At 40.3% G+C, this 13,950-nt stretch overlaps 2 protein-coding genes across 5 annotated transcripts in view; one reads left to right on the top strand and one right to left on the bottom strand.

Annotated features, from left to right (window-relative positions):
- The window catches only part of ANKHD1 (ankyrin repeat and KH domain containing 1), a 153,332-nt gene extending 147,597 nt beyond the window's left edge, over window positions 1-5,735 (bottom strand). For all 4 annotated transcript variants that reach the window (XM_004477843.5, XM_058279788.2, XM_012519396.4 and 1 more), the window contains exon 1: window positions 5,273-5,735. In XM_004477843.5, the coding sequence (XP_004477900.2) occupies window positions 5,273-5,563 (291 nt within the window). In that variant the 5' untranslated portion in view covers window positions 5,564-5,735. The remainder of the gene's footprint in view (window positions 1-5,272) is intronic.
- Window positions 5,736-6,009: 274 nt separating this feature from the next.
- HBEGF (heparin binding EGF like growth factor) overlaps window positions 6,010-13,950 on the top strand; it is a 98,321-nt gene continuing 90,380 nt past the window's right edge. Inside the window, exon 1 of the mRNA XM_071218359.1 lies at window positions 6,010-6,417. The gene's annotated coding sequence lies outside the window, so the exon portion shown is untranslated. The remainder of the gene's footprint in view (window positions 6,418-13,950) is intronic.

The raw sequence follows: 13,950 nt of genomic DNA, 5'->3' as shown, positions 1-13,950 counted from the left end.
TTGGCATCCAAAAATTTTGCCTGTTTCTTAATCTGAAGAAGCAAGATAGTAGCATGGGTTCTGGATTTAGTTCTGGATTCAAATCCTAGCTTAAACATTTAACTAGTGGTATTGTCTCCTTGGACTCTTTTACTTCATTTCTCTGAGCCTACATTTATTCATCCATAAAAATGTATATAATACCTACCTCAAAGGACGTTGAAACGATTAAATAAAATAACGAAAGTATCTAGTACGGTACTTGCATATAATAAGCATTCAATAAATGGTAGCAGTTACCTAAAAATGAGATGAGATAGGATTATCACAGAGATTCTATGACTCTATAGACAAACAGCAGGAGGGGAAATATGATCAATAAAGTCCAAGAAGAGAGATATATTGACAATTCATTTACAACAGATTTTTCAAAATTCTAATTTTATTTCTTAAACTGTGGGTTTAAGGAAATGTAAATCTGGCAAAAAAATTGGAAAACAGTTTTTTTCTTTTTACTTGCCAACTCAAGACTAATATTTTTTGAAAACTCCTTTTCTTCTCTTTAAAACAAAATATTTATCTTATTCATCATGGAATCAGAAGGCCAAAACTGGTTTTCAGAGATCATCATCACCTTACTAACTGAAAGACTCAGATAGGAATGGGCTTATACTCAATTCCCTGCTTCATTCTTAGCATGTTTTACCACCTTGATTTTTTTTAAAACGTCTAAATTCCTTTCAAATTTGCCATTGGGTTGGCAGGAATCACATGAATAGTATATTACCTTTTACATAAAAAAAGTGAAACTAAAAATATATATTTGCATTTTCATAAAGAAATTCTGAAAGGATATACAAGACATTAAAAGTGTGAAGGGCAGGATAGGAGGGATTAGGCACCGGCTCAAGACTTTTCACTCTCTCTTTATATTACCTTGATTTATGAGTCAAACAGATATAATCATTATCATATAACCTATTGAACATGTAACTAAATAATAACCAAAAAATTCTCATACTTTAAGTCTGACATTGTTTTCCTCAACCCATACCTAATTAACACTACAATGATTCACCATTCATATAATCATACTCAGTCCCACATCATTTTGTATGTAAAGTCCTAAGACTTTTCAGAATGAAACTTTGCAAGGTGGATACTCATGCAGTAGCTAACAAATTGTTACAGTAATGATATGTAACCCTTTTTCTTGAATAAACAGTTCCAATGTCTCCAAAATTTGCATATAAGAATTCAAAGTCATATTTCCTTTTTATCCCTAGTAATGATAATTTATGGAATAAAGCCCTTTTTACCTTAAATAAATTGAAAGTCCCCATAAAAAAAAAGATTTTTAAAAAAATTCATTTTCATGGACAATAACTTAACTTTCCAAAAGTAATATAATATTTTAAGTGAAAGTTCCCCAAAATGATAAATTTACCATTGGAAATTCAAAGCAGTACATGTTTTATATTAAAGTTTTCAATACCCCTCATATCTCCTTTGCACAGGCTATGAGTGTAAGCTCTGAGAAGCTTTTAAAAGCAGTGACTCACCTTGTTTACCTAAAGTTTGAATAGAGTATTCATGACAAAATTGCCATCCTTGATGAAAGGGATGGTCTTGAAACCTTAGTGGTTCTCAACCAGGGATGATTTTTGCCTCCACGGGACAGTTGGCAATGTTTGGAGACATTTTCAGCTGGCACAAGTAGGTGGGTGTTACTGGCGTCTAGTGTGTAGAAGCCAGCAATGTTGCTAATACAAAACAAAGAATTATCTAACCCAAAATGTCATTAGTGTTACTATTGAGAAATCCTGACTCTTGATTTATAGGTCATAAGTACTCCTAAAGGAATCGGTTCATCTTCTCTTCTACTGGAGAAAACCACAATGAGATTTGTGTATGGTGTATACTTTTAAAAGTAATTTTCAATGAAAAAAATTTTTTCCTACAAAGCTTTTGTTATAATTTCAGAACTGCATACAATTCCGTGTGCTTTTACATAATTGTAAATATGGTAACTGCCTCAAGATAAGAAATCCACCTTGGTATGACATAACGTTATGGTTTATAATTTGATATGTCTTTAAAGTGGGTATATGAACATATAACAGATACGTAGACATATATAGGCATAAAAAAATTTACTGAAAGATACAAACATTTTAATATTGGACACCTCAGAAGAATGAGATTTGAGGGGTCTCTGGGGGTGAGGAGGAGGGCATTTCACTTTTCACCTTATGTCTACTATCTATTCTGCTTGAATTTTTCAAGATTATATTACTTTTATAATGATTTTAAGAGGGGGATACACCCAAACACATATATACATGTATATTCTTACAACAGAAAAATTTTAAGATCATAAACCCCATCAAAAGCTTTTGCTTTAGTTTTCTCTTTCAACTCGCTAAAAAACAAAACACACGAAAAAAAATTACCATTCTCACTTTATCTTTTAAAACTTGGATTTTAAAGAATTTTCAACCTGACTTCTATTCTGAATAATAGGTTATAATTTCAATAGGATCCAATGCAAGTTCTGACTTTTCTAATCAAGGCCTTGGACCTTGGACAGCTAAGGTACATGATGAATAGGCATGAATAAATACAAAACACATATTTACCCTACTGTTTAAAACAACTAAGAACCAAAGATCCCAAATGGTGGCATTGTCTCGGCTAGCCCAAGCCTAATATTAAAGTATTTTTTAAAAGATTCAAGTCCCTTCCTCAAGCCAAAAGGTTTTTTAACTTGGCCATAAGGAAAATGAGTTTGTCTGTTTTTTTCCAACTCTTGGCTCCGATAATAAATAGAAAAGAGGTCATTAAAGTATTTAGGCTTCTGTGCACCAAAGGTATAGGACTTCAACTATTTCTACAGCAAATCCACTAGGTCTCCACATTCTTATTCACTTCTCACTTAGGGCTGTCCCATTTCGGAACAAAACAAACTTCACTCCCAAACTATACACCAGTGCATCAACTCTCTGGATGTCTAGGGTTCGGCTCTAAAATACTCAGGAAAGATGAAAATGAAGATTTCAGTATTATTCATTAAATGCCAATTACAAGAATGTTTTTTTTAAAAACATTATTTATGATCTCTTCACCCTGGAAATTCAAAGGCAATAATATGGAAAAGATAGCTCATCTTGTCAGGAAAAAAAAGCAGAAAGAGCAAGGAATGTTCTTGAGCAAAATAGGGCATTTCACTCACAAAGGCATAAACCATAACCTAACACACATACTAAATAGCAGAGATTAAAAACCCCAGAAATTTCTTCTCTCTGTGATATAAGAGAAAAGGGACACAAAAACAAAGTTTCCTTTCTCCACAGGTTAAGAAAGAATGTATGGGTATCTGTGGGTATCCTAAAAACCTCCACTCCAAAAATGATTATCATGTATATGCTTAATACCTTAATCCTTTCCAGGTCCAGAAAGCCACTACCAAATGTGTATAAACACCATAAATACATGACTTCTACAATAAACTTAAAAAAAAAACACACACAAAAGCTTTAGCCACATGTATGAAGACTCCAAATGAAAGGCACATCCATATATATACATATATTTTTATTTTATGTACAAAAAATACATATCTATATTGCTACCAACAAGCCTTACAAAAATATTACTTCAAAGACTCACTTCCCAGATACAACACATGAGCCCAATGAGAGACTTCTAACTTTGGAGGTTGTCAATCAACTTCCAAAGAAATTGTCTCTCCCACAACAAGTACGTAAAAATAGTCCAGAATATCAAAGACATCCTCTTTCTATCATATTAATACCAAAACAAACCTTTTCAGATTCTCCCTTACAAGTTTTAAAGAAAAACAGACTCTCATCTTTAGGGTCTAAAGATATTCCCCCTCCTCACTCCCGACCTCACTTCACTACATCTCCTACTAAAAAGTACATATTTTCAAAGATGATTTCTCATCAATGTTCACTGGAAGGATAAAAAAGAAAGGCTTCCACAAACTCAGGAATGTGGGTACTCCAGAGATTCTCCTCAAACTGCCTGTTCCAATAAAATTCTTGTCTCATCTTGGTTTAGAAGTTGCCTCTTAAAATGCAATTCAAACATTACAACCCACACTATTTTTTCCAAAGCAAAATGTTGGGGGTCAGAATGTACTAAGGTTTTATATCTAAAGGCATCCCTGTTCAGACTTAAGATGATGAGACAGTGTACTAACTGTATTCTGAAACTGACAAATAGAGGGTCTTTTATTCCCAAATACAAGAGCAGGATAGGAGTACACAGAGAATTTCCCATACTTTAACACCAAGGTCAGAGGCTGAAATGATTGGTCACAGGGGATGAACCAGACACCTGAGAGTCAAAATAAAAGAAGGACCCTTAGCAATTAGAATAGTCACCACGAGACAGTACTTATATGCAAGCCATAGCCAAGAGTAAAATAGTACAGATACCAAATATCTCCTTTTTTCCCTAGGGCCCAAAGATGATGATGCCGACTATGCTGGGTTGCTCAGATCTAAAAAGGCCCAGCATAATACATAAGAGCTAAAAGAAATGAAGCTCACTCAAAAAAAAAAAAAAAGGTGCCCATAGGGTGCCTCACCGTCTCCAAGACTAAAAACCTCAAGAGTTCATTTACCCAGCAATTCCGAAGGTCAGAGATGCACTGGAACTTCCTTTTCCTGTCTAACTTCACAAAAGGGCCCAGAAGCAAGAGTCACGTGATTTTTCTGGGTAAAAGCTGGGAGCTCCTTAATACTCACCTGTCTCAAATTAAAGAGGGGATTTAAGAAACCTCCTTAAATATATAGATGAAACAAGTAAGGCATATATAAAGGATAAGGTAAATAATTGTCCAACCCCTCAACTTCGGGGAAAGGCATGTAATAGAAATGTTTTTTGGGCCCTCATTTTCTCTCTCAGTACCAAGGGCAGGGACTCTGGCAAGACCCCGCCTCTCACCCCCCCCCCCCCCAATCTCACAACCAGGGTGGGCGGGAGGTAGCCTGAGGAGTCCTGGTTCCCGCGCGAAGCTCAGATACCAAGGGGCTCCCTATTGTGGGTCTCGGGATAGTGACGGGAACCCGTCCTGCTCGAATCCGGGGCTGCAATGTAAGCCGAGGGCGCACTAGGCCCGCACCGCTGCCACCGCCGCCATGGGGCCGACGGCTGTCAGAGAGCGACTCCGCCCGGGAAGCGGGAGGGTGGCCCGGGCCCTGTGCCGGCGCAGAGAGAATTCATGTCTCACGCTGTGTGGGAAGTGGGGGCCCTAGAGCCGTACCTCGGACACCTCGTCCTCGTCGCTGCCAGAGGCACCACCTCCACCCCCGGTCCTCAGCACTGCAGCCGCCAACTTGAAATCCAGCGCCGCTTCCCCTCCGCCCGCACCACTGCCGCCGCCACCGACTCCCGGCGCCGGCCCAGCCTCCCCAAAGAGTCTCACGGTGCGGAGCCCCAGCCCGACCCCTCCCGGCGGAGGCGGTTCCGAGGCCCCGGCTGGGGCGGATCGCGGAGCCACCGAGTCCAGGTCCTCCTCAAAGGAGGTGCCGCCGCCTCCGCCGTCGGTCAGCATGGTTTGCACCGCGGAGCCGGAGATGCCGCCGAGTCACTCGCGGCCACCGCCGCCGCTGGTCCCGGGACGAGAGGAGCAGCAGGAGGAAGAAGCGTCTCCTTTCCCCCGTCCCAGCAGCGCCACTAACTTCTCACTGCCTAACCTGCTGCCTCCCGCCCTCCCACTCGCCACTGGCTGCAGCTCCCCGGCAGCTGCAGATCATTGGCCTAGATGGTCTGTCGCTCAGACTCTTAGTCACGTGCCTCTCGCTGGCTCGCGGCCCTCAAGCTGCGTTGACCCGCGCAGACCAAGGCGGTTGCGAACACCCGCCTTCTGCTCCCCACGCGCCGACTTCCGGTCTTTTCCTAGGTCTATTGGTCAACCTACGTGACGCTCGCGTCACGACCTTAAAGAGGATTAGTTGGCCTAGTGGTCAGTCATAGTGACCCCTAACAATGGAAGACTTCATTGGCGCCATAAAATGTCGGTCACTTTGTCACAGGACGTCGCGTGGTACAATTGGCCAGTAAGCGTATCATGCATCCCACCCCTATCTGAGGTGACGGGAAAGGATTGGGGAATTTCCACTTCTGATTAAAATGACGGTTGAAATGACGCTCAAGAATTAGTAAAATTTGGAGTAGAATTCACTCTGCGCTTGGTAAGACTTCTACGTCAAGGATCCAAGTGGCGCCGACGTTTCGCAGCTCCCACCTGTCGCTCTCGGCCAGGCACGGCGACTATGGCCGGAGAGTTGCCGCTCGTGGATTGGAGGAAAGAAGCAATCAGTCTCGGCCAGGCACCACCTCCCTGCCATTCCCTCATTGGAGGAGCATTGCGTCAGTCACAAGGAGCGGTCGCCACCTCTGGGACAGGTGAGGCTGCGTAACCTATCTGCCTGAGGCTGTTGGCGCGGGAGTGGGAGCCCGGGAGCGGCGAGCCGACGGGCCTGAACCGGCGAGGGCAGGGCAGTTCCTGCTTCGCGCCTCCTGCCTTTTGGAGTGGAGTCGGAGCGCGCGGGGCTGAGCGGGCGCGGGGAGCCGCTTTGGATGGCTGCCCTGAGGCGATTCGGTCCCCCGGCGTGCCCGGACGTGGGTGGGCGCTGCGGTTCTGCGTCCTCTGGGCAGGATCGCCCCGAGGGGCCTCATTCTCCCGCCTGGGGAAGGCTGGACAGCGCCCTCCCTCAGTACCGGGAACTGTCCCGCGAAGGCAGGTGGGAAGGCTGGGAGAGCGCGCGGCGTGGAACCACCTAGTTACACCCGGGGGTTAAGAGTGCGCGCTCTGGAGCAGTTTGGATTTCTGGTGCCGCTACTTATTAGCTGTGTGATCTCGGGGCTTTTGTTGTTTAATCTCTGTGACCTTTGGTTCTCTCATCCTTCCCCTTTGGGTTGTTGTTATGGATTAGAAGATAATATAAAGCGCTTAGCAAAGTGCCAGGTTTAAAGATTCATTTTTTGTTAGTTACTGCCTTCTCTTCCTTCAGGAGTTTTCCCTATCTCTCTTTCCCTCTCTCTCTGTCACCCTACCCCCGGCCTGCCCACCAAACTTTAATTCTTGTCGGATCTCAGTGATGCAGAGGAACGCTAGCTAAGGAGTCTTTCCTCCTCCAAGGATCCCCCCTCCCTACCCCGTTCCTACCCCCCCCCACCCCCGCTCTCTCTCATCTATTTATCCTTTTTCAATAAAGAGAGGGTTAAAAAATGTCCGTTTCCATGCTCCAGCTAATCACTACGATCAAAGATCACAAGAAAGACATTTGGTGAAGTTTGTGTAGCAAATGTCCTTTGACCCAGAGAATGTCCCTATGATAACAGAGGTTGACTAAAAAGAAAAATTTGGCATTATCTCCTCCCTTTCAATTAACAAAGGGCTTTATATATGGATTATGCAATATTTAGTATGTTACCTCTACGGAACTGAGACCTGAAAATTCTATTAAGAATATAATTTTTAAATGACTTTTTAGATTGATTTAAAGAACATTTTGAAGAGGGAGCAGATGTAGCTAAGTGGTTGAATACCTGCTTTCCATGTCCGAGATCCTGGTTTCAATCCCTGGTACAAACTTTTTTTAAAAATGACATTTTGAAGATTATAAACATATCTTTGGCTTAGTAACTACTCATTTTTGCATTTTATGTGCAAAGAATAGCATTTTTTCCCATAAGCTCAGAATACAGTAGGTAAGTGTTCTTTCTAGAATATAAATGAGTTGTACAAAATGAAAAAGTATTATATCTGCTATAGAAAACAATTTTTATGTAAATACGATATACCTGGCTTTAGTTAGAATTTATGAAATTTGAGTAGCTCAAATTCACACATGAAGGCATGTGTGATTAGGTCACAACCCAAACTAATAGCACCAAACAAAAGAAAGCCAGCACTGCCCAACCCACTTCAAAGCTGGATTATCCAGAATTGGTATGGATACATCCTTAGGCAAAAACAGGTATTGACTGGTACAACTTTACAAAGGAACTACTTGTCATTCCTACAACTAATAGAAAAATGATTTCTGTTGCAATTCCCTGAACAAATGTGATGAACAAATGTGATGAATCTCAAGGACAGAGGGAAAGGAAATCTAGGTATATACATTTTCCCAGTATATTTGAGAGAGAAAATGCAAGGAAAATAAGAGCAATAATCTGTTGAGACCAGCTCAGCAATAGGTCTGCATGAAGGGAAGGCAATGCAATTACTGGAAAAATTAATGGACAGAAAGACAGACACGAGAAGAAACAAAGATGGGACCAGGGGACTTCACAGCTTTTGAAACTGAGAGCCTCAACCCTAGTTTCCAGATTGTATTTATTTGAAACCTAACAAGCAGTTGTTTGCTACAGGAAGAACTTGCAACATCTACAATAGCAGGAAGCAACTGCAACATTTACAATAACAGGAAGCAACTGCAACATCTACAATAAGGTAACATCTACAGTAATAGGAAGCAACTGCAACATCTACAATAAGGTAACATTTACAATAACAGAAAGCAATTGCAACATTATCTACAATAACAGGAAGCAACAAATAGGTAAGCCAGTTTCCCACAACAATAATCTTTGCTTCACCTGGATCTTTACTTGAAAGATTTGTTTGTTGTCAGTAATTTGACAGTCAGTATGGGTGTTAGGAACTCTCAGTCCCGTAGATTTTGCTGACTGATATATAGAGTCTTTATTAAATATGATTTAATATTCCTTATATACCAAATCCTGGTGGTTTTACAAATGTGAAATTGACTGAGAGATCATTGCCAAATCAAGTAATATATTTGTTGAATATATAAAACCACATTCAATATATTCAATATCAAATATTAATGTGATTTAGTGGTACCTTGGTTTTGATATAGTATATCTTAAGATATTTACTATTAAAAGAAATGGGGAGGGGGGAAGGGGAGAGAAAATAAATTTAAAAAATAAATCTTAAAAAAAAGAAAAGTTATGCACTGATTTTCAAAAACCAAACAATTAGTAGAGAGCAAAATCTCCCTTTAAAAATATACTTGTCGGAAAACGGACTTTGGCCCAGTGGTTAGGGCGTCCGTCTACCACATGGGAGGTCCGCGGTTCAAACCCCGGGCCTCCTTGACCCGTGTGGAGCTGGCCATGCGCAGTGCTGATGCGCGCAAGGAGTGCCGTGCCACGCAAGGGTGTCCCCCGCGTGCGGGAGCCCCACGCGCAAGGAGTGCGCCCGTGAGGAAAGCCGCCCAGCCTGAAAAGAAAGAGCAGCCTGCCCAGGAATGGCGCCGCCCACACTTCCCGTGCCGCTGACTACAACAGAAGCGGACAAAGAAACAAGACGCAGCAAATAGACACCAAGAACAGACAACCAGGGGAGGGGGGGAAATTAAATAAATAAATAAATCTTTAAAAATATATATATATATATATATACTTGTCAAAAATGAGCATTAGAATAAAATGTCCCTTGGCACAGAAAACCAGTGGCAATATTTACTAGGGTATATTTGTAATGTGCTGTCTTCCTTTTGACCATCTTTCGGAAGAGGATAAAAGGGAAATTGTATAGCCCAAGGATTTATTTTAAAGTTCTTAGGTAATAAGAGGCTTCATTCCTTATAAGAAATATGAGATTGACAAACTAAATCATATGTAGAATCATATGTAGTTTATCACTTGCAACTTGTATTTTCTCAAGATATTTAATTTCAATAATGCCAGTGCTTTTCAGTTCAGATGGTCTGTTTAAGGAAAGAAGAAGTAAATAATTTTGTTGCATTTGGATGTTATGTCATTTAACCTTTATAGTTACCTTATTAAGATTTCAGCCATTGTACAAATGAAGTTGTTGAAACCTGAAAATGGTTGTCATTTTCCATAAGAACAGTATATGGAAAGGCTGGGATTTGGATTTATTTCTGCCTTTCTCACTCTATCACATAGTTTCTATGGTACTCTTAAAGGCAAAGGAACTTCATCAGTCAGGTAAACAAATTCCAACCATTAGATCCTTCTTATAAACTTAACTAGCCCAATCGATAGAGTTATCCCTGACTACCACCAAATGTATCTTCCTTTCCTTGTAACAATTGAAAACATTTAATTTAAAACTTAATAGTTTCCTGGGAAGCGGCTGTGGCTCAATCACTTGGACTCCAGTCTACCATATGGGAGGCCCTGGGGGTGCTGCAGAGTGCTGCTGGGCTCACCAGCGCTACAAAGAGCCGACTCAGCAAGGTGACACAACAAAAAAGGGAGACAAGCAAAAAAAAACATAGAAAGTACGCAGCAAATGGACACAGAGACCAGACAACAAGCAAGCCTCAAGGGGGGAGGGAGAAAATAAATAAAAATAAATACAGACAGAGAAGAATGGACACAGAGAGCAGACAGCAAGCAAAAAGCTACAAGGGGGGATTAAAAAAAAATCACTACTATAAAAACAACCTTTATGATAAGTAAATTGTGAATGAATTAAAAAAAAAACTTAATGGTTTCTGATTTCTCCAACTGTTTTGTTAGTTTCTTAGGCCAGGTAATTTGCATATTAAAACGTCCGAATAGTTAATACAGTTACATAGTTCAACTTTCCCCAAAAAGGTATTCAATGAAAAGAATCCTTTTACTTTGTCCACTAGACATCCAGATCCCCTCCTCACAGGCAAATCCTGTTATTAGTAAATGTGTGTATGTGTAATTTCTTATATGTTCATTTCTTTTTTTTTTTTAACACAAACAGCAGCATACTGTAGACACTTCTGCATCTTGCTTTTTTTACTTAACAGTTTATTCTGATGCAATTTAATCAGTTCCATGAGATTATTTAAAGAGCTCTCTCATTATTTTATGTGTGTGTGTATATATATACACATATGCACACGCACTACTTCCTAGTATTCTGTTGACAACTCTTCTGTTCTGTATACCATAATTTATTTAGCCATTTCTATAATGTTCAATATTTAGTTTGTTTCTTTTTTCTTTTTTTTTTTTTTCTGTTCACAAACAGTGCTACAATATCTAACCTTCAAACCCATTCTCCTTATTTCAGAAAATGCTGGGCACAAGTCAGTTTAGTTGGAAAGACATACCATTGCATCTGGACTGAGGGCTCCCACTTGTTCTACAATTTTACACCTTCAAGATGTCTAGCAACATCTAGGAAGTGGGCATATAAGAAAAAACAAGGAATTATGTCCACAGATGGACTACCCCACCACACAGCCTAAGAAAATGATATCAAATTAGTCATAAAATTCCCTAGAGATTAGTCTTCTACTGAACTAACCCTTCCTGGAAATGGGCAAAATACACACACACACGCACACAAATGCATACTTGTTGTGATGGTTAGGCTAATGTGTCAACTTGGGCAGGTAATAGTGCTCAGTTTGGTCAAGCAAGCACTGGGCTAATTGTTAATACACGGGCATTTTATGGATTGTAATCATCATTGGGTTGATTGTATATATGACTGGTTAAATCTACAATCAGCTGAGGAAATTGCTGTCAACAGTGACATCTCATCCAATCATTTGAAGGCCTTAAAAGGAGAAGTGATTTCAACATTCAGGGAGAGAATTCCCATCTCTATTTATCTGTCAGCATCTCCTGGGGAGCTCATCAAGGACCTTCATCAGAGTCCCTGGCTTGCAGCCTGCCATACAGAATTTGGACATGTTCATCCCTATGGTCATGTCAGACAATTTTATAAACTCTCATACTATTTACAGATATCTTCTGTCAGCCCTGTTTCCCTAGAAAACCCTAATTAATACTCTTGCCTACTAGAAGTTCCATCCTTGTTGCCTCCCCTATAAAAATAAGGCAAGTAGATAGTGTTGCTCCTTTTAATTTTATACTTTTAGTAAGTGTCCAGAATAGTTTTGTTTTTTTTTTCCCAACCTTCTAAACCTATTGAGTACATTAATATCTCTTGTGGTGGAATTGCTCAGGTTCCTAACAAATGAGGCTAGAGGGACAATTCTTTAATATCCACCTTTTTCCTTGGGGCTTTGCCAGGATTCCTTAATCCTCAAGTTATTGGATAAAGGACAGCATGTCAAGGAAAATGTGCATTAGGGTTACTGAGAGGAAATAGAAGCTGGTCACTGAGCTAGGAATCAGAACTATGCTCTTAGACCTAGGAGGTTTGGGTGTCCAATTGATCTTTAGAGATATACTTTACAGATACATCACTTTATTTTTTTTCTTATTAATACAGTATTTATTTGTCTTCCCTCTGTCAAACCGTGAGACCACCACTTTCCCCAGGTTACCTGGGTAGATACAGGAAAACATACAGAGCAATAAAGACATGGAAGAAAGAAAAATTATGGAAAGTGGAGACGGCTCCTTCACATGGTGAAGAGGATGAAAAAGGCCACCATCAAACAAAAGCCCCATGGCCTCTGGGCCCCAAGCCCCATGGCATAGGAGAAGACTTGTTGCTTCAGAGAAGGGTTCCTGGCATAACCAATGATGAGGCTCCCAAACCCAGTCACAATCCCAGCCCCAGAGGCAGCCATCTTGACTGGTGGCCCAAGCCCAAATGTATTTGGCTGCTGTGCCAACAGATACATCACTTTAGAGGCATTTCACATTCCAAAACATAGTCATTACTTCAAGTACTATACATGCATAGAAAAAGTATGTTAGGTTATACAGACACCAAGATGTTTATAGTAATGATCTCTGGGTAGTGAGGATAAACAGTTATACAAAGATTTTTAAAATTATTTTTCTCATTTTGAATATTTGTATTTTCTAGGATTTCCTTTTCTTTTTTAGTTTATCCACAATGAACAGATACTTTTTGTGTAATAAAAATTAAATAAAGACATCAATTTAAAAAGATTTGAATTTTTCATCTGTTCATTTAACATTTCATTTTCTCCTATGTGTATGGCACTGTGCCAAGTGCTTTAGAGAAAACAGAAAAGAAGCAGAAGACTTAATGTGCTTCTTTTCAATTACCCTCATAAAATACTCATGGAGTAAATAGAAAACAGTCTAAACAACAAAATCAAATTCAAGACAGCATGACAAACTGTTTATTAGAAGTATTAAGGAGATATGAGGCAAAAGAATAATCAAAATGGAGAGAAGTTTGTAAAAAGTTTGAATTATGAATGTTTTGAGCTAGAACACTGAGGGAAGAAGAAAAGGTAAACCATTTCAAATGGAAAGTACTAATATAGCTATATAAAATGACAAAAATTGAAAGTCTTCAAGTTGTACATCAAGATGGTAAAAAGAATGACTTGGTCAATGCAGAGAGGGGATTAAAGAGAAATTAGGTTAAAAAATGTTGAGTACTGGACTAAGGGCTTTAAATTTGGTTCAGTAGGCCTCCCACCATAGGTTTTTTTTTTGTCTTGTTTTGTTTTTAATTGTCCTTTCTTTAAAGATACATTGATAATAAAAAATGCTACATTAAAAACTATAAGAGGTTCCCATATACCCCATAGGTTCTTAGAGTTATCAAAAATTGATGAAGCGGAAACGGACTTGGCCCAGTGGTTAGGGCATCCATCTACCACATGGGAGGTCCGCAGTTCAAACCCCGGGCCTCCTTGACTCATGTGGAGCTGGCCCACGCGCAGTGCTGATGTGTGCAAGGAGTGCCGTGCCACCCAGGGGTGTCTCCGCGTAGGGGAGCCCCACACACAAGGAGTGCACCCCGTAAGGAGAGCTGCCCAGGGCGAAAGAAAGTGCAGCCTGCCTAAGAATGGCGCCGCCCACACAAAGAACTAACACAACAAGATGATGCAACAAAGAGAGAGACAGATTCCTATGCCCCTGACAACAACAGAAGCGGACAAAGAAATAAGATGCAGCAAATAGACACAGAGAACAGACAACCAGAGTGGGGGAGGGAGGGGAGAAAAATAAATAAATAAATAAATAAAAAGAATTGTTGAAGGAAGATTA

This window comes from Dasypus novemcinctus, chromosome 2, assembly GCF_030445035.2.
Source record: "Dasypus novemcinctus isolate mDasNov1 chromosome 2, mDasNov1.1.hap2, whole genome shotgun sequence".
Taxonomy (NCBI): domain Eukaryota; kingdom Metazoa; phylum Chordata; class Mammalia; order Cingulata; family Dasypodidae; genus Dasypus; species Dasypus novemcinctus.
Note: the sequence above shows the minus strand (reverse complement) of the source record. Positions and strands in the feature narration are given on the sequence as shown.